Below are 27,114 nucleotides of genomic sequence, written 5' to 3' on the forward strand. Positions count from 1 at the left end.
CATTCATTAATCGAAATTTCAAACCTTGAAAATACATCAAGAAAGAAAAGGAAAAAGCTCTGAAAAGATGAAAAGATGTTGTAAGGTGAATTCAAGAAAACAATGATGTTTTTCCACGTAGATTCTTTAAATAATTGGATAAGTATTTAGGGAAAAAAAAAGTCTTTCACTAATATTTTATTATTCTTTATTTTCATAATGAAAATTAAATAATATTTAGAGCATCATTTTAATAAAATGCCCTTTTTTTGCTTGTAATAACTCTTCTATTAAAAACAGTTTTATGCACCATTAATTAATATTTGAAGATAAATTAAAAAATGTATTTTTAATAGTATTTTTTATGATGAAAAAATTTAAAACAAAATTATAATTTTTTTATATCAATTTAAAATTTTTAAATAAATTAAATTAAATTGTTGAGGAAAGTACTTTTTTTAAAAAAAATTTCTCACTATGGTATCTAATGATATTTTTTTAATAAAAACATTTTTAAAATACATACGAGAAATTAAAAAAAAAAAGAATATATATATTAAATATAAAATAAAAAATTCTTTTAAGTTAAATTTAAGTGTGAATAAAAACAATTTGAAGGGTAGGGGGTAGATAAATTACTCAAAGGAGAATCACCATCAAGATGACAAGATCCCAACAAACTCCATCCTTTTTTGCTAAGACCAAGCCAAGGAGTACACGCTACAAAGGGAGCTCTTCTTCTAAGGTCTCTACTATTGGACGTGTCCTCCATTCCTGAGTGAATACATGCTAAGCCCATGTGTCACTCCCACGCTTGGATCATCCACAGTTTTCAGAGAAATGAAGATTTAGACAATCTGTGAAGTGGGTCAACACCACAGCCCTCAATCACCATCATCATTATAATCTTTGATGAGTTTTAAAGTGCGAGTCTTTTTCTTGATTCTCTATCGGTATGCTTGATCTGATTGTGGGTGGGTTTTGACTTCAATCTTGATTTGATTTTTGTGTTCTATTGATGAATTTTAGAGGGTTTGTGTCAAATTCATTTATATATTTGTCTTTTCCTTGGAGATGGGTTTTTGAGGGTTTGATTCAAATGCTGATATGTAAAGGTATTGGGGGAAAGGTCTAATGGGTGTGTTTTGACTTTAATTTGACCTTGTCTGGATTTTCTCTTGATTCATTTTATTGGGTTTGTATCAAATTCTTATTTATTTTTTGGAATTATTTTATTTTTCATTGCAGATTGCAATCTTTGGAAAATGGGTTTTTGTTGGTTTGATTCAAATGCTGATATGTAAATTCTTGAGGGGAAGACCTAGTTGGAGTTTGGATCTGCAGTTGACTCGGGGTTCTTTTGGATTCAAAACCCTGAAAAAGGGTGTACTTTTTTATGTGGGTTTGTTGTGGAAAACCCTAAACAGGCATGTGGGACTTAGTCCTATGGGCCTTCTATCTAAATTTTGAATATCTAGCTCAAGGGCTGTGTTGGTATCTTTTGGAGGCTTTGGAATTTTTCACAGATGAATTGCTAGCATTTTGTTTGGTTTTTGCCTCATTTGTTGAAGAATACATTGGGAGAATCTTTTGTCAAATCTTGATTGCTTAGGTTCTTGAAATAACTCAAAATCCAGGCCAAATTTGAAACCCTAGAAGAAGAAATTAGAAACTGAATTCAGAAAAAGTGAATTGAGAGTGTTGTTGAATTTTTGGAAACGGGGTAGTTAGAAGAATCAGTTTCAGATCATATTGAGGGTATATTTATCAATGGGTTCGTTTGAGAACACAGTTTATTACTGCTGTGTGTCGAAGGGTAATAGAATTTTGTATGCATATGGTGGTGGAGGCCATGAGATTGAGAATTTGGCTGCCTTGTGCTTGGAAAGAGCTCCTCCCTTTCACAAATGGTATTTTCAGACCATGGGCAAGAAAACTTTTGGATTTTTGATGGAAGATGGGCATGTTTATTTTGCAATTGTAGATGAGGGTCTTGGAAACCCGGGAGTTCTACAGTTTCTAGAACACATGAGAGATGAATTCAAGAAGGTAGCTAGAAAGGATTCTAGGGGAAGTCCTTCAAGTTTTAACTCACTCCATATACAAGATCAACTGGTGCCCATTATCCACCGCTTGATCTCCTCATTAGAGCATGTTTCTCAGACTAGTAATAATTGGATAGCCGAGTCTCCCTTGCCACATCATGTGGGTCTTTCTCCATCACCAAGTGATGCAAATGGGCAAATGGAAGCTGCCAGTTCTACAAAAGCCCCATTGTTAGGAAAGTTTAGCAAGCAAGAGAAGAAGAAGAAGATGAAGGATCCTGTCATTGCAATGAGAGACATTGAGTTGGAGGAGCACCGGAAGTCCACAGACAGAGGAATCAAGATAGATTCGGGGAATTCGGATTCCAATAGCCAAGGTGGTGTTGGTTCTTCAATTTCATTACAGAAGGATTTGGGTTCAATCAGGATCAGGTCAGGCTCTCAAAGCATCCGAAAGAAGTGGTGCCGCCACGTAAGGATTGTTCTTGCAATTGATGCAGCTGTATGCCTGATACTGTTTGTGATATGGTTAGTAATTTTCCATCTCACAAAGAAGTAATATGCTTGATACTGCATGTGTGCAACAGACTTCTTGACAAGGTAAATATATATCTGAAGGTATGTGCTTCAAATTACACTGTCAGTAGCATCATATTGTGGTTATTCTGTACAGAATCTTTTATGTATATGTATATGAACGTGTTAGAGCTAGAGAAACATTGAGTCCTACTTATGGAGCCATTTCACGCCACTTGGCATGGTGAAATACTATATTCCTCAGTTCTCATTTCAGTTTCATTTTGTTATAATTTATAATCTTAAGTCTTAAAATTTTAAATTAAGTTGCTCTGCGCTCCATTTATGTAATAATGCACAAATGTTTGAAAATACATGCAGTTTTCTCTGTTAATTTACGTAGTGCTTTCCTTTGAAAGTGCATAGAGGTGATTATCTAGCGTTTCCTTTCTCCTATCAAACAAAGTTGTAATTACCCCTTCTCTTGAATGGTTTCAGTTGCGCGATTTCTCCTTTTGAACCTTTATTGGATTCTTTATCTAAAAGAAGTTGTTACTCGATATAGGAGATATCAATGTTTTTCTGACTATTAAATGTACTTTGTTCGAGTTGATTGAGAGTTGACCTAGAAAACCTTGGGTGAAAATTGAGGAAGCCAGTGGAAAGAGTGTATTCCTTAAGAGACTGAAAGGTTTGGGTACGATATTAATAAACACTAGATTTTCAATAGAGTTAAGAGTCAGTCGGTTCTTGTTTCTTTGTTTCTGGGGGGAAAAACAAAAAGAACAGTACTCACTGAAGCAGGCCCAGCGTGGGGTGAGTTGATATGGTTCTAACAATTTTGCTTGAAGTGGCTGCACTCAAGACTTTAACCTTCTCATGCTTCCATGCTTGGAGGCTTGGGTTGTCTACCATTGCACGAAATGATGGCCCCTATAACTGCAGGATATATGAAAATTGAGTTAGAAATGAGCGGAGTCCTGACCGCTTAGTGGTAGCTTCCACAGTCAGAAATATGCCTTTAGCGCCAATGTTTTGCAATTTCCATGGAAGTCTAGTGACCATATGTATAAGGAGGCTTTGGTTGCAGTTTAAGGCAGTAATAGGACAAGCAGAAGGTCGGAAAAAACTTAAGATAGTAAGCAAAGACCTGGGCGCTTTTAACAGATTGTTGCTTTTGCAAGGATTCGACCAGCTTATCCAAATAGTTGGGGATTTGGGGACTTCGGCTTGAGGCTAATTGGATTCATTATGGTCAGTGATTCTTTTTCTGTTAGGTGCTTGATATACCTTTTATTAACTCATTAAACAAATAAAGTATGTACCACATTATTCTTTTCTCTTCTTTTCTTTTCTCTGTATGTTCTTTCATTCTTTTGGTTCGGGTGGGGGCGCAGGTATAGTGGCTAGTGGGTAGTTGTTGTTCAATCATAACACTTGAGTGTTCGAGCATATTAGTTGAACTAAGCTTGATCCCTAACAAACTTTCCCACTTGCAGTTCCTGGTTTCTTTATGTAGTCAATAAAATCATCAAACCTTTATTTTTGTACAAAAGTTGGAACCTTTTCTGCTCACCTCTTGGATGTTTCATCTTTAGGGAACCAAAGAAAAGGCTGTCATCAACAGAAGTTTAAAGTTAGAATATTTTCTTTATGTCCAAAAGTCCCTATTAGAATTTGCCGGCAGACCACCCCGAAATAGGCTTGTATTGCAAAAACCTCAGAGGAACTAAGAAAATATAATAGAAAGGTACACAGTCAACTGTAGTTACTGATCTTGGAAAGAAGAGCATTTCCCTCTCTTTTCTTCTTTTGCAACAAGGCTGAAGTATTAGTGCTAATGTTCCTGAATAATCTCTCGAAAGTTCTTCTCATAGTTACTGGAAACTCTTCACCTACTTGTATTCAAGCACCCCAAATAACAGTAGTCAGGTGATAGCTTGTGACAAGTAATCGATATGTATTCATTTCCTGTTTTGTGGAAATAGGAATGACCCTTTCAAGCCTCTAGGGGACACTATAAGGTATTCTTGACTGTCTGCAGTATCGTATCGTGGCAGCTGGGAGTTGCAGTGATTGTGGCAACATGAAAGCAAGATGTGCTCCTAGTCTGCCAATGGGTTGCAGCCCTACCTACACGGGGTTGCCGTCTTCTTCTGCAGGTTGGTAAATTTGCTGCAGGCCAACGTGAACTTCATCTTGGACAATTTATGCATTCCCCCTTTGTGCGCATCCACTTCTTTCTGCACCATTCAATTCATGTGACCCCAATATCAGATTCTTTCTACTTTGTTTTTCAAGTGAATGTACCAGAAATCTTTAAAGGTTCAATGCAACTAAACTGTTTTTATGCCCACCTTTCCATCACTACCAGTATATTTATATTTTTTTGTATATGGATGGCTTTTGAAAAGGACAGCAGAGGAATCCCATTTGGAGAAGTGGAGAACTAGTTTCAACCCTTATCCTTTCTTGTCGTCATTCTCACTCTCATCATAAGCAAGTGTCCTAGAAGTAAACTAAACCATTGCGGCTGTTGGATTGTACTAATTGAAGCTTCAGACCAGCTAAAACTGGATTGAGTGGCCACAGTAAAAACACCTTTTAGTGTTTGTGTCATTTTTATCAAAAACGCTTTATGAATATTTAATTGGCCTTTAAATATAAAAATTAAAAGAATTTTTTACATGATTAAAAAAAAATATATATATAAAGAATTTTCCAACAACCCGATTTCAGTAAGTACTTTTTTTTAGATTGGTTTGGTTTCACTATAAAAACTAGTTAAAAAAAAAAATCAAGTAACACCCAAAACAAGACCCAACTTCCCTCCCACATGGCTCTGATACCATAGACACCCAGGACAAGGTCATATGCAATGAAAACAGGAATTATGCAATGATTCAAAACAAAGAAGAGGGTTAGAAAATACAAAGGATATCCAACAAGAAATTTAAAGAGAAAGAACCAAAAAACTTGTTAGTTCATAATAAGCTTAAAACCGATCATGTAGGCGGTACAAAATAAAAAACATAAAACCGACCATGTAGGCGGTACAAAATAAAAAACATAAACTTAAAAATAGAGCTTAATTAAAATCATCCATGTAGGAGGTATAAGAACATAAAATGAAATGAAAATAAAACTTAATTAAAAACCATCCATATAGGAGGTAATCAAAACATACTTATATTATACATAAGGAGAAATATCTTACAATGAACAAAGGTAGGAAAGCTTCAAGAAAGCTTGAAAGCTTGAAGAGGTTACATGATGAGAGAGAAAGAAGAGAGAAGGGAGAGCATAGGAGCCTAAAATTGAACGTGCTTACAAATGAGGACCGAGCCTCCTTAAATAGGCAAAAAAGGAATCTTGAATAGTAACCATGAATAGTAGACCCGTGCTTGAATAGTGAATAGTCAATAGTGAATAGTAAGATTCACATTTATACCGAAATCCCCCGAAAAACCTACTTTTGACTGAGAAGACTTCTGGCAGGCTGCTTTATACTGTGTAGACACATGCTTGCTGCTTTTGTAACAGAAACTACAAAGCTTGTATAGTATTCTTGATGGAAGACAAAAGGCTGATGATTACTTAGATCTTCTTATTGGAGGAAGGATTCCTTCACAGTCATCACCATTGTCTGGAAGGTAGCTTGTTGAATCATCAGACTCTGCATAAGAATTTTCTTGGGAGAAACTTGAGCTTCCTTCTTCAAGAACTTTCTGGAAATCTTGAGGGGTCTTAGCTGCTGCGAGCATGGCTTGTAATTGTTGCTTTTTAAGGAGAAACTGAGACATATCATCACTGGCTGAGACTTGTGTGGGATTCTGGAGGAAATACTGCTTAACTGTATCAATAGATGCATCATTTTTTAAGGCATCCCACCATTTAGTTTTAAAGGTTCTTCCAAGAGATGGAAAGGCTGCTAATTCATTAGTAATGATAATATAGTCCCACTGGACTATCCAAGCAAGGCCAAATTTGCTGAAGAAGAATAGTAAAGGGGGAAAAGCTGAAAGTTCTCTGGGGATATCAAAAGAACTTCTGAATAGCTCAAAGCCATCCAGGATGGGCTTGGGAAGAATCTTAATAGTCGGACCATAATAATTCCACCAACTGTAGAACCAAAATGGGAAAGAGGAAAGCTGATTTTTAGATGGAAAATAGAACATCCATGAATGATGGAAGTCCCTATTCTGGATTAGAAAAGCATTAAACCATGCTCTCTGATAATCCCAATAATTAAAAAACCTTGGCTTTGATGGTTCAGAAAATTCCCTTGAAAGATTAGGATTTCCTCCCCATTGCTTGACAGTAAGAATCTTATAGATATGGCAGGTAGAGAATGTCAAACCTATATTGCTGAATTTGTCTGCATGATGCTTAATTTTAACAGAACCAGTTTCTGTAAGGACTGCTTCATAAAACTCTCTTGTTCTTAAAATATCACCAGAGGGATAATGAAAATTTTCTTGAAAAGCTTTTGCAGCAATTTCTCTGGGGTTTTCAGAGAAAAATTCTCTTTCTATAACCAAAAGAGGTTGATTTAAATCATTTTGCCAATATCTTGATTTTGTTGAAAGAGGTGTGGGGTTGGCAGCCACCACAATTTTCTTGTTTGAAAAAGAGGAGCTTGATGCTAATTCCTTTTGAGAGGGATTAGCCTTAATGACTTGCTTGAAGGTCTGGGACCCTGAAATGGTTGGATACTGGGTGGCCTTGACTGGATTAGCTGGATCAGAATGATCATAGTACAAGGTCATCATCTTGTTAGGCACAAGTTTAGAAGAATGAAGCCTTGCTTCTTCTTCTTCAACTTGTTGGCTCCATAGCATTTTATGGGGAGAAGGAGCTTGACTAGGTTGGGTTTTCTAGCTAGGAGCTTGGGTATTCTTTTTAGGGGCCATGGTTTCGTGAACCCTGCAAATTTCATGAGTTGAGTGATTAGGAATGGAACTTTCTCCTTTAATAAACTTGATTTGAAAATTAGGGTTTAAAATAATCCAATCAATTAAATCATACTTAAAAGCTATATACTTAATTGTTTTCTCAGCTGTGAAAACAACTTTTAAAATTCCTTGGTTCAAAATATCAGTTTGAAATTTTGAAATGCATAAAGGAATGCTTAAAATATCATTTATAATGAGATTATGAATGAATTGGGTACCAAATATCTTAGGAGGATCATCTATTCTAACAAGATTAATTTCTTGATCACATCGAGTGATGTTTTCAACAGGATTAGCAAATTCAAAAAGAATTTCCTTATCAAAAAGCTTTGTTCTTATACCTTGGTTATCTACCCACAAGGGATAAATAGAGCTTAAAAAGGGTATTCCTAGAAGGGCTTTTTCATTAAGATCCTTAACAAGGATAAAGGTTTGCTTAATACAGACGTCATGGTTACGGATATGAACATCTGTTAATTTATACTTAATGGCAAGTCTTTTGCCATTGGTTCCAAATAGAGATTGACTAGTCTCTTCGCATAAAGGAATAGGTACAAGACTTTCTTGAAGGCAATTTTCAGCTGCTCCTGAATCAATCAAAGCAATAATATCAAAGACAAATTTATCTTTGACTACTATAGTAAGGGAGACTTCCCACCTCTGGAAGATAACCCTACTCACAGTATTCAAAAAAGTATCTGTCTCATTATCATTAACATGAGAAGATTCTGGAATATCCATATGGATTTCTTGGTTGCCAATTCTATTGATTTGATCTTGGAGATCAGAGAGACCTAGACATATGAATTGTCTTAACTCCTTAATCTCCTTTTTATGCTGCTTAACTTCTTCATGAAGTTCCTTAATGCTGACTTCCTTGGGAGACTGCTGGTCAAACCTGTTTAAGATATCATTAAGGTTATAAGGATTAACAGTTTTCTTGGCTTCTACCTTGACAACAGATTTCTTAAAAACCTCATAAAGATTTTGCTTAGTTTTTTCATCTTCAACTTTTCTTAAAGTATCTAGGATAAATTCCTGATCTTGGCTTATGACATTTATAGTTTTAGGACGGCAATTACAATTACCTTTAATACATTCTGCTTGGTCACTAGAGCATTGGCTGGAAACTTCACCACTACTGTCTAGTTGATTAATGTCATCTTCATTATCTGAATCAGTCCTTGATTCAGAGTCTGAGTTTAACATTACCTTACAAAGCATATTTTTTAGGTCATCTGAGACACTTAAGTTGTTAATCTTTTGTTTAACTCTACAATCTTTTTTATAATGGCCAACTTTGCCACATTTAAAACAGATAATTGGCTTGACGTCTAAAGGAGTTTCTACCTTTTTCTGGGTATCTTTGTTGACCCTTCTTTGGACGTGCCTTGACTGCTTAGTATCATTCATCCTATAGTTGTCATAGGTACCTCTCTTACTGTGGTAAAACTTATCTTTGCTAGGCTTCCTTCTTGGCTTTTGCTTAGAGGGAGGCATAGTTTCTTTTTGGCTGAAACCAAACTGGCTACAGAATGATCCAAATTCATTCTTGTAGATTTTTTGTTCATTCTTCATTTGTTGCTTAAGCTTGAAGTCATTGCACAACTTAATCCCTTCAGCTGTGACAATGCTTATAATCTCACCATAGGTTAGCTTATCATAAGGGATTTGACCATTATACTGTTCCCTTATCTTGATCCTAATTCTCTCAGAGAAAAGCTTGGGTAATCCTGAGATGAACTTTTCTTTCCAAAAAGACTGGTTACAATCTGATCTTAACATGACTTTGGTTAGGAAGACTTCCTTATACCACCTAAAATCATGAAGCTTGGGACACTTAAGGTTGGTTAAGAGATCTGCAGTTTTATCCTTAATTTTTGCAGGATCTCCAATGAAGTGCTTGGATATTGAGTAGATTAGAGTAGCCACTGCATCCTCAATATCTTGGCCATCTTCGTCCTTAACCACTTCATTACTCTCATTAATCCTATAGGCTTTAAGGATACTATTTCTATCATCAAAAGTGAGATAATTATCCCACCAACCCTTAAGTTGTCCTGTAAACCCAGCAACAATGGTCTGAGCTACAGCATGATCTGGCAATCTATTGTTTAATTTATAGGTTGTACTAACCATGGTCATTTCTTGAAGCTTAGTGAGTATGTTATATTCGGTCATACCGTCTATGTTCCATTCATAGATAGTACCACTGGTGTATGAGGCTTGGGTATACTGATTTCTTTCCTCAAACTGCATGTCAGGAAAAGTAGATCTAGGATAGTAATTCCTAGTCTTAAAGGTTTCTAAATTGTTAATATCTTTTGAAATAATTTGACTATAGGGTTCCTCAAACATTTTAATTAGTTCATCAGCTTCTTCTTCTGAACTAATATCACCTTTAACCATATTGATTCTCTTATGAGGCTGGACAGTTAAGGGAGCAACAAGATTAACCTTAATCTTTTGATTAATCCTATCAACAAAACCCTGGTTGATTTGGGGATTTTCCTGGAACTCCTTAGAAAATTCAAAGGACTTAGTTTTATCAGTGCTCTTAGTGTTATCACCACGCTTACAAGGATAATCTGGATATTCCTCTTGTTTGAAGAGTTCAAACCAAATCCAAAACTTAATAATTTTCTTTTCTTGTCTTAAGTAGGCATAGAACTCTTCTTGGTAAATGGTTCTAATGACCTTAGGGACAGTGCTAAAGAACCAATCATTTCTTTGCTTATTGACTTCAGAATATAAGTCTTTTCTTAAGAGATCCTTGTTGATCTCAAAGTCCTCATCACTTAGGCTTATAGTGTTAATCATCTGGGAATAGGTAGGAGACATAACAGGGGACTCATCCTATTGGGATTCCTGAGTAGACTCATTTTCCTCAGAGTAAAATGGTCTAGCCACATTGGTGTAACTTTTGACACCTGTTAGCTTAACGTTCTTAGGATTTCCTGAGCTGAATCCTTCTTCTTCCCTAGTGGTTCTAACTAGGATGGAAGAGCTTGAAGCTCTAGAGGGTTCATAAACAGAAACTCTAGGGCTGTTAGAATGTCTGAAAGATTTGGAAAAAACGAGTTCTCCTCCTCCATCTGGATATTGAACTATTTGTTCAATACTTTCAGAACGCTGTGCTATGGCTAGAACAGCATTAGCAAAATGCCAATTTTCAGGGAAATCAACATCTTTCCACAAGATCTTCTTGGAGATGATGAAATCTGACTTATCTAGCATATCTGAGTGAAAGTAAGTGGTCTCACCTTTAGGACTGGTGCAAAGAGCCCCAGATCCAACGCTTGTGTTCATGCTCTTATAGGCAAACCTAGTTATGATTGAAACAGGACTGTTTCCTGGTTTGATATTAAAGTCATGGGTCTTAATATGCAGGACAACGGAATCTAAGATATCTGCATCTTTTAATCTAACTGTGAAGTTAGGATAGCACTGGAAATAAACTGGGCCATCATTCAGTCCAGCTTGGACTGCACCTATAATAGAATCTCGATATTCGAGATGCCTATTATCCCTTAAACACATGACAATAGCGGTGTTTAAACCTAATCTTGTCAAAGGCTTAGCTGCTACTTGAATCATACCAAAGTGTATGAAATTATAGCCATCTTTCTTATGCCTTTCAACGGATCTGTTATCTAGAAGTCTTATGACTTGGTCGTCTTGTTCTAAACTGACTGTCATTTCAGAGGTCTTAATGGTATAATCTGTGAAGAACTTAAAGGTTCCTTTCTTATAAATTTCTTGATTAGATACCTTGGGTAACTTCCAATCATCTAAATCATTTTACATCACAACATCTTTCATAGCTATTTCACTTTAATCTTATTAAGCCGATATATGGACTGTGTAACATTGTCTCAAATACAGTCATGTTTTACCTTCTAGTGGTGGCAACATATGGGGTGTCCAACATTTTGGCAAAGTGCTCACTGCAAAACCATGATCGAAATCACCCTGGATCATATGTGAGTCAGCTTGTAAGGGTTACCAGCTGCACAGCTTGGACCATCTATCTCATTCTGGACTAAATTTTTCTTTCATCTTTTCTATCTTTTGGATTTCTAGGGTGAGATAGATATTACAACAGAGTGAACAAAGTGCCATGGGAAGGCAATTCCCAAAATATTGAACCAAGAAAAAGGCTAAAAACCCTCAGAATGCCCTCCTCCGTCAACAACTCTCTTGGCTCTGGAATGGAGGTTCTCTGCAAATGGTTTGTTTTCAATGGATCATCCAGAGCCATATTCACCAAAACAGTCAGAAAAAAAATCTCTTCTGGGTGTCTGAATGATTGTATACCCAGTTTATCTTGAAGGGCTTACAGCAGCCATAGTTTAGAGCCACGCTAGGATCAAAGATCAGATTTCTTCCCAGGCTAAAAATGCATCAATAGGCTGGAGGGGTCCCAGGTTAACCATAATGCGCAGCCAAAACAAACCCTACAATCACAAAGAATGCAGCTCAACATACAACTCCTCTATATGAGTAACTTGGTGTACAGTCCGGTGAGATTTATATGGATGTCAAAATGGTGATCCTGAGAATTAGCAGGACCAGCACAAGAGTTACCTGTTTAAAAGCTGATAGTTGTGTTTGGGTAACTCATAAATGTTGCTGCAACTAAAGCTTTACCCCTCCATCAAGGATTTCTTCAGGCAACGAAACTCTGAAAACAGCATAGTGATGATTTAAGCTTTTCTCCCCTTGAAGTCTATGAACACTGCCCAGTGCACCTGCATTGGGATTTGGAAAAGCGTAGAAGATACGCCTAATTCTTTGATGGACCAGCGCCATTGCACACCTTTAATCAGAAAAACAAGGCAAAATATGAGCAAACTAGACATGCAGATGATCTGAAAGAGAAAATGAAAAGGTTCCATGAGTGTGCTGATGACAATTTCATGATCAAACTCATATTTCAGTTGGTTGTCACTTAATCATATGAAAATCATTTTAACTCTGCATGAATGAGTAATTTGTGTGTTTGGTGTCAATTTAAAGGAAATTCATCACTTAAAATCCTGGCAGAGGAAATTTCCACCATTTCTATGCAGGGTACAGAGAACCTAGACCTGACCAAGAAAGTGGTCAGGTCTGCCAAACCTAGACATTCAGGTCTGCCAAAATGGTGTGGTATTACCTTAACTAAGAAAATTAGACAATTTGTAAACTATCTAAGGGCCCCTTCAATTTTTCATAGTTCCAAGTAGGCATTAAGCAGCTGGACGCATGAATACAAAGAGGTTGTTAACCATTTTGCACATGGTGCCTATCCACTTCATTCAATCCATGGTTCCTATTGGGCCTATTTCAAAAGCTGTTCTTTTTCCCATAATGTCTTAAACCTTTATAAGAAGTTCCGGTAGCTATCATCTAAAGTTTATATTTAGTCCTCCGATATGACTATTTTACCATTCAAATTTTCCCAAAGTTCCCTCATATATTTCATTGTAAATTCTACACATGATTTAAAATAATTTCTAGCTCCCATTTCCTACATATATTTTTACTGCATTTCTGCTTATCAATTCCTGATTTTAGCTTCTTTTTCTGGTAACTAATCATCATGAATCAAATCATACTTAATTTCTGAACTAGATAGGAACAAGTGGAGATTCTGAGCATACATAGCTTAGTAACAATATTGAAAGAAGCGGATGAGAGTAGTGATCAGTTTGACAAACTTACATAGCACATGGCTCCCAAACAAGATAAATGTCATAACCAGTGCACAGATAAGGCCTGGCTGCATCAGAATGAAACCCATTGCAATGAGCATCCAGTTTCTCAACATCCTCAACCTAAAAAGGCATAAGAAAAAAATACAAACTTTGTTAGAGATATTCAAACTCGAGAATTCACCCAACTTCCACAAATTCATTCAAATAATAATGAAGTTGTAGTGATACACAGTTTAAAATTCAACCACCTTGGCCCAAAATTATGACAACCATTTCTGGCACCTAAACAGAAGCATGAAGCCATTACAAAAATAAACATTTTCTCACACCCTTGGTTTTTTCCAATGAAACAGAATTTGAAATGGTTCTTAGCTCCAAATAAATAAATGAATATGCTTCTCTAACCCCATTTCTTGGTTTCTGTAGTTGGCTGAATACTAATGTATTGTCCAAACTGTTCAATACAAGCTTAAGGAAAGTAACTCACCTTTTTAAGATTGGTCTTTTGTCGTTTTGCCTGAGAGCTTATGGAAGCTGATAGTGTATGATCCAGTTGGTTAGACTGATTGCCAATCTGTCCCAAACCAGGGAAAAGGCGCCTGTCCCTGGCAGCTGAATACTCAATAGCAACAACGGCCGCATGACGTAAAGGATGCCAATAAGAACTTGCATGTGATTGATGTTCAGCCCATCGCCAAGGATATAAACAAGAAACACCAGTATATAATTGTTTGGGTTCATCAGGTGGACCTTTTGAAAGCAGAGTTTCATGGCTCACTACTCCATTGACAACACCTTGGGAAGTAGCAATGTCTGGCTGTTCAAGGCAACTGGCTTCCACACTAGTCTTGTCCATGGGGGTGTGCCAAGAGCAGATTTCATCACATGCACTCACAATTATCTGTTTAACTAATGGATCCACTATCACTGCAGCATTTACTACCTGCAGGGTGAGCAGAAGAGGCAGGATCAGACAGAAACCCCAAACATAGATGCAGGTTAAGCCAAAGCAATGGTATATGGAATTCCTTTACAGAATGACATACTTATGAACTTGTCCCTTCGTAAGGGAAATAGAATGCCTTTCACACTTCAGTTTATTTCAAAACCCCACCCAGCCCATCATCCAGTGAAGGAATTTCCTTGCAACATTTTCTAGTAAATGAAGGATGCCATTTAAACAAGGTTCTATGAGCTTTCTTTTGATTCTCTAAATCTATGACAAGTATTCGGTACAAGTACCATACTAGTTTCTTCTGTGGGCTCACATAGGGACACCAAAATCTACTTGCCAAACAACCAAAGAATTAGCCAACACACACATTTTAATGTTCAAAGGGAAAGATAAACATCAACACATAGTGAATTGAAATTTTGAAGATGAAAAAGTTTCAACTGCAAGTGCACCCAAATGCAAAGGCATTCTAAGCTCAGACTCTACCAACTAGTCTGACAGATGTTTTAAAAAAGGTACAGATTAAATGGAAACTCATAGCAAGCATATGAGCATGCTCCCTTTATAGCAAATTATTTTCATTTACAAACTTTTGTGCTGTTTGCTTGAGAGGAAACAATGACAACAATCTTGCTTGCCTATCTACCATATGGTTAACTGTAAAACTCTCTCCCAATTTCCACAGTTGAGAAAATCTAGGTTTAGTAGAATCATACATCGGTTGTTCCACCATTGTGGCATGGTTTGGTTCCAAATTGCATTTATGGTTTTTGCATTTAGGGAACCGACAAAAAACAGTTACCTGACCATCATCTGATTTTGCCAACTTAACAGCAGATTTCATGAAGCTGAAAACTGATTGTGAATCCTCTTCACTAAATCCAGCAATGCCCTCAATATTGCTGTAATCAGAACAACACCAACCACAGAATATGTTAAGATTGTTGAAAACATACCATTGCTTCTGAAGATGTTCTGGGCAATATGGAAAAAACATATATCCTTGTTAGCCCATACAAGAAGGTGAAACTGGAAAATAATTGGAACAAGTGCATCCAATAATATGTCGGACCAGTGTCATCCAATGCCATAATTCCTAAATAAGTTTAAAAGAAAATGCACAAGTGGTTGTGCAGAGCTTCCTTAAGTTCTACAAACTGGTTTTCCTACCCAAGGGCCCATAGTTCAAAGTCATCTACAATATCTTCCACAAATAAACTCAACTTCAGAGAGAGCAACATCCAAACAGGAGTCAAAAGCAAAAAAAAAAAAAAAAAACAGCAGAAACCAACATTCTCTTGTAGTTTGGTTTGACATTTTCCATTACCAAAATTGTTGCTCTCCACCATTCCAAAAAGGAAAAGGAAAATTTTTCTAGAAAGATTTTTTTGCCTCTTCATCATTCTCATTCCATGGATGATAAAGCTCGCATTATTTACAATTAAAGTGAAGACCAGTCGCATGGATCTCAGTTGTAAATCTGTGGTAAGAAAACATGAAGAAAGCAAACAAACAGAAAGCAACCTAATATTTAGAAAGAGGAATCAGAGCTTACTAGGTTGGTGGATGATATGATGTTGGCCATAGCTTGCATTGCTCTTCCCACTCTTCTTTCGATAATGCAGCATATTTGCAAACCTAAAAGTAAAGGATTGACATGTAGAAAAATCATGAGTATCTTCACAGGACCCAAAGCCAGTCTTATAAGGTAAGAAGGACATAAGTAGAAGACAACAATAAAACATCATATTACAAGAAATATTGTCAAGAAGCATTGCTAGCGCATGATCAACTTTTTCTACTCTATTTTTAAAAATGTAGGAAATTTGAGCAAGTTAAAAGCAGAAATTAATCCTTAAGCCTAAAAGAGAGAATAGAACCAAAATATTTTTTTTTTTTTGATACGTAAATCGAAATATATTGAGCAAAAAAGGCCAAAAGCCACACAGTATACAGGAGATATACAAGGCGACTATAACCTCTCAACAAAAAAACAAAAGAGACCAAGAAGACCTCACCCCCCCTAGGTGGATGCTAGCCACTCTAAAAAACCTAGAAGGGATATAGAATCCTCTCCAATATCCAATCTAGACCAACCCCACAAGTTACAAACAAAAAAATTCTTTAACTTCTGAATATGTAGCTCACCCCCCTTAAAGGCTAATCTATTCCTTTCTTTCCAAACCGTCCAAAATATACATAACGGGATGGATTTCCAAATTTTTTTCCTTTTTTTCCCCACAAAAGAACCTCTCCAGCTCAATAGGACCTCCTTTACAGTTTCTGGAAAGACCCACTTTACACCTACAAGCCCAAGAACTAATTCCCAAAGGGCTCTAACCACTGTACAGTGAATAAGGATATGATTTACAGATTCTTCTGCACAACCACACAAAAAACAGCAATTCGGGAGATGCCATCCTCTTCTTTGTAGTCTATCAAGCGTTAACACCTTCTCCCACGATGCCTCCCACGCAAAGAAAGCGACTTTGGTAGGAACACTATTCACCCAAATGCTTTTTTCCGGGAAAACGATGTCACTGGGATTGACTAAACCACTGTACGCCATCTTGACTTTATATCTACCGCTTTTTCCTCCCTTCCAAGAGATTGAATCTTCCTCCAAAGCCGGCCTAAGCCCTCTCAACTTAAGGAGCAGATCTCCTACCATGCCCACCTCCCAGTCATTAAAATTCCTCAAGAATCTTAGATTCCAACCTCCTTGATCAGAATTCTGGTCCCACATCTCCTCCACCGTAGCATTCCTGTCAACCGCCAAGGCAAAGAGGTGCGGGAAAGATTGAGACAACGCTGTACCCGCACACCACACATCAGTCCAGAATCTGATCTTATTGCCCTTCCCCACCCTAAGCTCTAGGCTGTCCCAGCACCATTCATTTTCCTTCATAATCTCCTTCCACACCCCTACTCCAAACGCCCCATTAGGTTTTTTAGACCTCCACCCGTATTCTTCTTGCCCATACTTTGCCCAAATCACCTGCTTCCATAGGTTCTCTCTTTCACATGCGTATCTCCATATCCATTTACCAAGCAAAGCTTTGTTCATAAGGCCCAGCCTTCTCAAACCCAGCCCACCCCTCCCTTTGTCCCCACACACTATCTCCCATTTCACCAAGTGTGCTTTCCTCTCCATATTTCCCCCTCCCCATAGGAAGTCTCTTTGTAATTTTTCTAGCCTTCTAACAACTATATTGGGCATCCGGAATAGAGACATTTGGTAAATGGGTATGCTGGCCATGGTGCTTTTAATCAGAGTGATTCTCCCACCTTTGGAGATGTATTGCCTTTTCCATAACGCGAGTCTTCTCCTCACTCTTTCTTCCACCCCGTCCCACATCGAAGAGGCCCTATTAGGAGCCCCTAAAGGTAGGCCCAAGTACTGGGATGGCAAAGATCCCACACGACACCCTACCTCCGCTGCCAGCTCCTCAATATCATCCACCTCACCCACCGGGATGATTTCACTTTTGCTCAAATTAATCTTTAACCCCGAAGCAGCTTCAAACCAGAAGAGAACCCAACTTAAGTGACTCAGGTGCTCTTTGTTGGCCTCACAGAAAATAATTGTATCATCAGCAAAAAATAAATGAGAAATGTTCAAAGCACTCTCTCCGCCTTCCCGAATGCTACACCCTGATAGGAAACCCCCTTCCACAGCTCTCCTCAGAAGGATACCCAACACTTCCATGCCCATGACGAAGAGGTAAGGAGATAGAGGATCTCCTTGGCGGAGCCCCTTAGTACTCGGAAAGAAACCAGCAGGAACCCCATTCACTAAGACAGAGAATCTTGCTGTAGATATACAACTCCACATCCAACCCAACCATTTTTGCCCAAAGCCCATTTTTTGAAGAACTTTCATTAAGAACTGCCAATTCAAGCTGTCATAGGCTTTCTCAATGTCCAATTTGCAAATGACCCCCTTCTCTTTTCTTTTTTGCCACGAGTCTATCACCTCATTTGCAATTAGGGAGGCATCAAGAATCTGTCTACCCATCACAAAGGCATTTTGAGCAGGGGAGACCACTTTCCCAATCACTTTTTTCAGCCTATTAGCCAGTACTTTAGCCAACAATTTATACAACCCCCCCAAGAGACTAATAGGTCTAAAATCCCCAATATTTTCAGCCCCACCTTTCTTAGGAATCAGGACCAAGAATGTATTATTTAGGCTCTTGAGAAACGTTTTCTGCTCATGGAACTCCTTGAACATTGCCAAGATCTCCTCTTTAACAAAACCCCAACAACTTTGCCAAAAAGCTACTGTAAAGCCATCCGGCCCCGGGGCTTTATCCCCATTCATCTCCAACAATGCTGAATGAACCTCCTCCTCAGAAAAAGGGGATTCCAAATTTTCTGCATCTTGTTGACTGATCTGGTCTAAGCACAGCCTCCCAATATCAGCCTGCCACCCCGCTTCTTTTGAAAGCAGCTTCTGATATGCATTTGCCACTCCATCCCTCACTTCCTGCTCCTCCGTAAGGCTCACCCCATCAATTTTAATTCTGTCCAGATAATTATTCCTACGATTTGCATTTGCTATACGGTGAAAATAACCCGTATTTCTGTCCCCTTCCCTTAGCCAGATCTCCCGTGATAATTGTCTCCAATGTGTTTCCTCCAAAAGCACCCATTTTTGATAATTTACCTTGGCTTCATTTTTTAATTCTGTTTCCTCCATTGACAGAATTCTTTCACTTTCTACACGGTCCCAAAATTCCACTTGTTGCAGGGCTGCCGCTTTATTACATCCCAGATTCCCGAACACCTCCTTGTTCCAAACTTTTAATTTCTGTTTAATTTCCTTCAACTTAGTAGCCAATCTGTAACTAGCACTGCCTCTCACCTCAATCTCCCACCACCATCTTCGAATCATATCTTGGAAGCCCTCCACCTTAAGCCACATATTCTCAAATCTAAAGGGAGAGGGGCCTCTTCTCAGACCTCCTCCCTCTAGTGAGACCGGGAAGTGATCAGATAAAGGCCGAGGCAGTCTACTCTGTAAAACGCTACTAAACTGATCCAGCCAGCTGGTATTCACCAAAAACCTATCCAATCTAGCCCAAGACTGATTGTTAGGTCCCCCACTCCAAGTAAACACTCCCCCTTGCATAGGAATATCCCTCAGCCCTAATTCATCAGCAACCTGGGCAAATCTCCTCATAGCTGAAGATATTCTCCCCTATCTACTCCTTTCCCTTTGGAACAAGGTGATGTTAAAGTCACCTCCTACACACCACGGGTCTTCCCAGAGGCCTCTGATCGCCCCAATTTCTTCCCACAGCCACTCCCTTTCCTCTTTAGTGAAAGGTCCATAAACTCCCGTGAACACCCAAACCATCCCATTATCCACATTTTTGAATCTGCAGGATAACAAGAATTGGCCCTCCTCCCAATCCATAATCTCCAATGTCCTTTTGTCCCAACATATCAGAATTCCTCCCGCAGTCCCGCTTGCATCCAGGGCCCTCCAATCCAAAAATCTTCCCGACCCTAGACTTCTTGCCACCCCCTCCGACATTGATTGGATTTTTGTTTCCTGGATACACATTAGATCTACCCTCTGATTCCTTATAAATGTCTTAATGATTTTCCTTTTCTCCTTTTCATTCACCCCCCTCACATTCCAGCTCAGCAATTTTAGCTTCATTGTAGCACTGAAAGATGGCACCCTTTACCCTTTGGTGGGTCTTTCTGCTTCCTTCCCTTCTCATAATTCACTGAGCACTCCAACCTCTTCAATTCCCTTTCAAACTTGGACTTTTCTAGCAGCACCTTATCATGTATTCTCTCCCTTCTTTTTCTGATTTTAATCAAAAAGTCCAGGATTTCCTTTTCTAAACCCTCAGTCGAAAATCCCAAGAAGTGACTGAATTTTGCCAGGCTGCTTTCCTCCCATCTCTCCTCCTTCTCTCCCCTTTCAGCTTGAGGGTCGTTCAATCCTGGACCCCACTCCTCATCCCTATACATAGTGCTGCCGCCATTATTCTCTACCAACGCCCAGCATCCGATTACATTCTCCTCTGACCCTTCACTCGGTACTACACATAAGGGAACCTCAAACTGAGGCTCCACCCCAGCATTTCCAGAACGATCGTAATGCCCCCCCTCCGGAGCCCGATCAAGAGAAAAAGAAATAAGATGAGAAGACCCAGGCACCCTTTCCCCCCTCAACAAAGGGACAGACCCGTACCTCATAGCTTCCTCAATAAGCGTCGAATCTGTCGCCGAGTGCAAGAACTTCGTATTTCTCTTTCTCAAATCCTCTGTCTCCCAATTTTTTAGAACTTCTTCCTCCATGTTGCTCTCGTTATTTACCAATGGAGAGGCCGGCGAACACACCTTCAGTTGCTGATCTTTATTGGTGTCTTGAAGCAGTGGCTTACTTGGGCTTTCCTCCAGGTCCATTCCTCCATCACACGATGGGCTTTCCTCCTCAGTAGTCCACCATGTTTTTGATGGCCCAGCCTCCTGCCCAGCTAGCACTCCCACCACTCCTTTTAGCTTTAAGTTTAAGCCCATCGTTGCCCCTTGATTGTAAGGCCCACCCACCCTCTTCATTCCTTTTGGTCCCAAATCTGGGCCTGCCGATTGAGGCCCAAAATCCACAGCGTCTTGGGTTGAACGGGCCCCCGATCCTCCTTGGTCCCATTTTTCAATCACCCGGCCCACTTCTCCCTCCTGAATCCCCATCATTTTTTCTGGCAGCAGCAGCGCCTCGAGCTGTGTGCCTTCCACCTCCTTCCCCACTCGCGTAACAGCGCGTGAGGCACCATCACCCCTAACCTCTCCTCTGGTACTCTGGTTCACTTCGCTCCTATTCTCCTGAGCCTTTTTCAGAGACGGTTTCAGCTCCCACCAGAGGGCAAGAGCGTACACCTTCTCCTCCACTGAGATCTCCAACCTACTTGGCAGGTCTTCCCCGTTTGTTCTGATCAGGATTCGCGCCCATTGAAGCTCCTGCATCTTTTCCGTCCTAGGGTCCATTGCTATAAATCCGCCACACTCCTCCCCCACTCTTCTCAAGATGGTTTTGTTCCATAGCGATAATGGTAACCCTACGATCCTGACCCAAACTTCATTTGTAATCTCCACCTCTTCCGAGCACCCGATCCTAGGGTTCCATCTTTCTAGTCTCAAATGAGCCCCGACAAACGATCTATTCCCCGTGGACATTACCCGAATAGCTTCACCCAAAATCTCGAACTCCAGCAGAACCCTATTCTTTTCCATCCTTGCCAGCCCCAGATTACCCTTCAGCCCCCAAACTTTTGACATTGTTTGCCCCAACGATTCCAGATCCTCTCCTCCTGCTGAGCAAGGATCCCAACTCCCAATAATGCAGTGTTCCAGCTTTCGCAAATTGTTTTGGACTTCCTCCTTTCTCACCTCCATCCTAACTTGTTTTCTATCTCTATTCTTCTGTTTCTTCACCACTTCCGCATACGATACTTCCATCCCAAGTTGCCCTCCACACCACTCTTTCTGCTTTTGCTCCTTTCTCCCACTGAAACCTCCCATTTGTTGAATTTTCTCCGCCATGGTCACCCATCCCCCCTTTTCTCCCCTACCTTTCGGAACGATGATACTATGCCTCTTCTTCTCCAGATCTACTACCTCCAACCTGAGATAGAGACCCCCTTGTTCTCGCCACGTACCAGGGAGTAGGATCTCCCATTCTCTTTCCAGCCCCTTTCCCATTTTCCTCCTTTCCCATCCTTAATACAATACTCTAGGCCCTCCGACAGAAACCCTAGACTTGCCAGCCCCAATCTAACCCAAGAAGAAATCCCTTTCTTCATCTCCCAGATCTCAACTTGGATTTTTCCCCGTTTCTCTTCTAAGTTGATCTCGAAGGTCTTAGATTCGACGACAAAGCTTTTCCTCTCCCTTTTCCTTCGCTTCGTCGCACCTTCACCCCCTTCATCACCTCCGCTCTCGCGCTCTCTCGCTCTCTCTCTCTCTCGCTCACCCATGGTTTTTGGATAGCATAGCTAAGTCATGCAATCTTTTAGAATCTAAAATATAGAATAGAACCAAAATATTAAAACATAATAAATAGTTTTATATATTTAATAGAAACAGAATCAAAACTGACATTCATGAAAGGCTATCATATGATGAGGGACTGATGCAAAAATTTTAAAGGTGCAACCAGTTGAGCAGGCATTGCCTGGGGCAGTTACATGAAAGAGAATTAGAAACAGTTTTTTTTCTCATGTGTTAAGAAAGAAGACAAAACCTAGGGGCAACAAAACAAAAAACAACGACTCTAACTAGATTTACAATGATTAAGGACAAAAACAACAACAACTGAATTTACATGCTAATTCTCTGTTTTTTTATCATCCCCCACCCTGGGGGGAAAAATCCTCTAGCCTGTCATAGTTGCTAACCAATTTGCAAGTTATGTTCTTCATGGCTTCATTATTTAACTGTTATGTTTGATAATTAATTACTTAAAAAGAGCATTATTATTAATAACTATAGAAAATTACAAGGCAAAAGGATAACCCACTTTTGTAATGAAAGCACTCAACTGGTAGGAATTGATTAGCTCGAGTACATCATTTGGTATGCCGTCCAGTGGATTTTCATTTTCAGAAGCTAAACATAAGATTATGGCTAACTGTGTTTTTCCTGCCAAATAATCCAATCATCACATCATTTTTATGAAAACTAACATGATATAAAATGCAGACAAAGAATTGGAACAAAAGGACTAACTTAATTCTTTTCCAAAGAAGATATAGTGCCCAGAAAAAAAGAAAAAATTAGAGAGCAAATAACACATAATCCTGCCACAGGTTGAGACAACCAAAAGGCTTCATGTCCTATTTCATGGCCTTTATATTGCTATACCATTTTTAATATATTTGTTAACTTCAAATTAAAAATTATAAAAAGAAGGTAGTAATCAGGATCTTCAAAAACAACATCTATTATATTTGCTAAACAGTGGACAAGAATGACTTCAAATTTTGAAAGCACATAATCCCTACCTTCACATTCTTCACTCCCACAAGGCCCCAAAAACCTCAGTTGCCTTCAAGTTTCTTTTAAACTCCACTAAATTTCAACAAGGCCTTACAACTTTTAACAGCTTGGGTTCAGCTATAGACAGGGCCCCTATCATGTATTAAATCATATGCCATGACATTCACCACATAAAGTTGAGAGAGTGAGAGAGAGAGAGAGTGAATGCACCAAAATCTCAACCCTCTGTTAGATTTTCAAATGCTAGAATTCTTAGTCATTCGAGAAGCACCAACAAGCTAATCCAGAATTCACTAGCATCTCATAAAATAATGTTGCTTAGCCATGGATCATAAAGTTGAAGGAAGCCTATGAGCACCATGCCTATATCTTCTGTTTCTAGAAACCTGTTGACTAGAACATGCCAAAAAGGTATTTATACAATACCAAGTTTACCAACTAATTCTCCTTTAAATTCCGCCCATGTGGCCATTCTTCAAATTTGAGACAGCTCCATTCAGAAGTTTCCTAGATCTCATAATTTTTCTTCTTTCAATCTTACAACCCATTTACAACATTAGAATCAAAATGCAATCCTTCGCCTAAATTTCACCAATAATCAACACAGTTACTGATTTCTTAAAATTGAATCTAGCCTGAAACAAGTAAACAACAAATATAATTGAAGATGCCAGTAGCTCAGTAAGTAAAGTCTCTCGACCAATGTTTTTTCTTTTTATGTTTGTAAGCAAACTATGTATCAAACTACATAGTTCATTTGGTTGCTAAGATAACAAAATAAAAGAAAGAGAAATTAAATTTTAAAATCTTAGATATTGCATTACTTGAGTTTAAACAGAACATAAGCCTCCATTGAACTATCCTAACATAACTATCTAACCTTTTTTTTTTATCAGAACATAACTATCTAACTTACTTGAGGTGATATTCCATTAATCTAAAATAACATACAGGAAAATCTTAAAAAATATTGTAAAAGAAATAAACCATCAAAGTCTTGTTTCCCTATTCTTTTCCACCAGTTCCCCCAAGAATCTAAAAGAAAGTAAGGTCAAACAACATCAACACATAAACCAACCCATATCAAGTCTTACCAATGATCTAGTTAAATAGCTTCATGTATTCCTTATTTTATGGTTATTTGCAAATATACATCATACTAAAACCATAAAAGGGTAGTAGCTTCATAAATTCAGTTGTTATAGGCAAAATAGTAAAAATATAAATCAAGCAGTCATACCTCCCTGCATGTGCTTCTTTTGTATCCGTTTCACATGGCGGAAATTTTCCAGGGGTGCTATTTGATTTAATCGCCTAAGAAGATACAAAATCATTCAAATTAATTCAAAAGCAGCAACAGCCTAACAACCCATCAAGAAAATGTCACAACTTTTTTACGAAAGAAAAAAAAAATTATAAATTCCAGGAAATTCTGAAAGAATAAGAAAAACAACAGCAGAAACATACCCATACACTAGTTTACTAATTCATAGATTGTTGTCTTTTGAGTTACAGGCTAAATTTACTCACAGATGCCCACTAAGAACATGCCATAACTTTTTTTTTTTTTTACATTTTTTATGACATTAATGACATGAATGTAACATGCAATTTGTTCTGTTGAATACGTTAAATTATTTTCTTTTAATAATAGAAAGATGTGTGTATCAAATTTGAGATACTATTAAGGAGACTATAGGAAGGTAAGACACCCTCATGAAAAACAAGAAGCTCAGATTTTGTATATAAAACGAAGAAACACTGCAAGTTAGTACCGATAATAAAGGAGTTTCCAACAAGGAAAAAATTGGCATATAGCAACAAAGAGGCATTTAGTTTCCCAACTGTTCCAATTCAATGTAAAGTATTATGATCATATCACCCAATCTCTTTGGGTTTTTTTCTGGACTGTGGAATGAAAGGGTTCTGGCATACTTTTTCAAAGATGTGATAAACATTTCACAACATAATTGTCTAAATTAGAAAAATTAATTCCTCTAAAATAAAAATAACACCAACTACCCATCAATCCATCAAAGAAAATGATTATTAAAAATAAAAAAGCACACAAAATTCAAGAAAATGTGAACAAACAGCAGACCCCATGAAACTATGAGCAATAGAAAAGAAGAAACCACCTTACAAGTGTGTTGGCGAGCTTAGGATCAATCACTGAAGCAAGCACATCCACTGTAGAAACGCAAAGATAAAAAACCCAGTGTTTTCAATGATTATTTCAACCAAAACTAAAACATCAACACCATGAGAACAGCATTGTAAAAAGGTGGAGAATTGATAGAGAAACTAACTAACCAGTGGGTTGATGGGTGGGCGAAACAGGTGGCTTTTCTGGTATGTGAATGATTTCCCACTTCGCCCTCTCCATCATCGTCTCTACTGTGAGATTGGATGGATCTAGGGTTTTGAGGTTTTAAGTTAAGAGAGAAGATGAACTTGTCATTATTATAAAATAATTAAATCTAGTTTATTTTCCATTTTAAAAAAAATAAAGAACATGTTTTTTAAACTTATAAAGTACTTTTAAATAAAATTTTGATTAAAAATATTTTAATTTTAAGTAATTTTTTAACTGAATAGAAAAACTAAATATTATTTCTTATTTAATATTTTTATTTAAATCTTAATAAAATTTAAGATGTTTTTTTATGTGTTTGGTATGGTATTATAATAAATTATTAAAGTATGAAAAATATGATAATTTTTATACTTTATTTATATATATATATATAAAAGTTCATATAAAAAAAACTATATCACATATTTGAGTTTCTAAACAAAATCGTTCCTAAACACATTTAATAATTATTTTACAAAATTAATTTTTAAGAATTATATTTAAATTTTTACCAAATTAATTAAATAATTAAAGGAATTTTGAGTATTTAACTTCTAAGTACAGTGTCATTATTATTATTATTATTTTATTAATGTATTTCCGAGTACCTATTTTTTTAAAATTAATAAGGATTTCTATATTTGGATAATGTTGTAAAATATTTATGACTTAAAAAAACACTATCAGAATAAAAATAAAAATTATTTTTTAACACATTTAATTTATATAAAAATTATTTAATATTTAACTAAAATTTTATAATATTAAATTATAATTTTGCTTTTGATATCAATCATTACCTAAAACCAAAATTAGAAAATAGTTTGGTAATTTTTTTCTAAAATAGTTTTTTGTTTTTCCTAAAATATATATATAATTGGTAACCAAAAAATAAAGAACAATTTTCAATTCTTAAAAACAAAAAACGAATGTTTTTAAATATCATCTTTTAATTATTTTAAAAATTAATTATAAAAATATAGGAAATGATTAAAAAAATAAAAAAATAAAAACATATTTTCATAATTGTTTTCAAAAATACTTTTCAAATAAAGCCTAATATTTTCTTTTTAAGTATCTTATTTACTTCCATCCTAAGAAAATTTCAAAATGAAATAGCATGTAGCAAGTAAAATGTATATATAAAAAACATAAAAAGGTTGTGACCCATCATGCAATTTTCCCTATCACATTATTTTCATGTTTCACTTTTATTAATATGAATATGCTTTTTATCCAATTTCTCTTATATCTTTTAAAACAAAAGTTTATTTTTGAAACTAAAATATTTTCAACATCTTTTCAATGATTTTAAAGAATAACTTTTATTTATAATACTTTATATTTGATTATTCTATATACTTATATAATAATTTTTTTAAAATATCCTAAAAATTAAGTAAAATAATAAAATATAACAAAAATATGTTTTTAGAAAATACCTTATTTTAAAATAAGATTTTAAATAATTATTTTTCATCAAAAAAAAATTATAAAACGTAATTTTCCAATCTTTAACAGAGTTTTTTATTTTTAAGAACAATAACTTACTTTTAAAAATATTTTACAAACCTCACTTCAACTTTAATCT

General features: G+C 37.1%; 2 protein-coding genes across 6 annotated transcripts; one reads left to right on the top strand and one right to left on the bottom strand.

Moving 5' to 3' along the window:
* Positions 1-618: 618 nt before the first annotated feature.
* Positions 619-2,816, top strand: LOC100853487 (phytolongin Phyl1.1). 3 transcript variants are annotated; one of them, XM_010645703.3, is made up of 2 exons: positions 619-1,094; positions 1,228-2,816. In XM_010645703.3, the coding sequence occupies exon 2, from the start codon at positions 1,750-1,752 to the stop codon at positions 2,581-2,583; it is 834 nt and encodes a 277-aa protein (XP_010644005.1). In that variant the 5' UTR covers positions 619-1,094; positions 1,228-1,749; the 3' UTR covers positions 2,584-2,816. The 3 variants fall into 3 exon arrangements, with proteins under 3 accessions (XP_010644005.1, XP_003634631.1, XP_003634632.1); XM_003634583.4 differs by having other exon boundaries at positions 619-953; XM_003634584.4 differs by having other exon boundaries at positions 619-932.
* An 8,495-nt stretch (positions 2,817-11,311) lies between these two features.
* Positions 11,312-25,684, bottom strand: LOC100256903 (tRNA-specific adenosine deaminase TAD3). 3 transcript variants are annotated; one of them, XR_009464862.1, is made up of 10 exons: positions 25,481-25,678; positions 25,306-25,357; positions 24,408-24,481; positions 22,689-22,810; positions 15,705-15,787; positions 14,952-15,051; positions 13,682-14,137; positions 13,202-13,314; positions 12,083-12,314; positions 11,312-11,952 (listed from the first exon to the last, which is right to left on the bottom strand). XR_009464862.1 is itself a non-coding variant. In XM_059734370.1 (9 exons), exons 1-9 carry the CDS (start codon positions 25,554-25,556, stop codon positions 12,134-12,136), a joined length of 1,257 nt encoding a protein of 418 aa, XP_059590353.1. In that variant the 5' UTR covers positions 25,557-25,684; the 3' UTR covers positions 11,528-12,133. The 3 variants fall into 3 exon arrangements, 1 of the variants encoding a protein (XP_059590353.1); XR_009464863.1 differs by having other exon boundaries at positions 25,311-25,357; positions 25,481-25,549; XM_059734370.1 differs by having other exon boundaries at positions 11,528-12,314; positions 25,481-25,684.
* Positions 25,685-27,114: the final 1,430 nt, after the last annotated feature.

Source organism: Vitis vinifera, chromosome 18 (genome assembly GCF_030704535.1).
Source record: "Vitis vinifera cultivar Pinot Noir 40024 chromosome 18, ASM3070453v1".
NCBI classification, from domain to species: Eukaryota; Viridiplantae; Streptophyta; class Magnoliopsida; order Vitales; family Vitaceae; genus Vitis; species Vitis vinifera.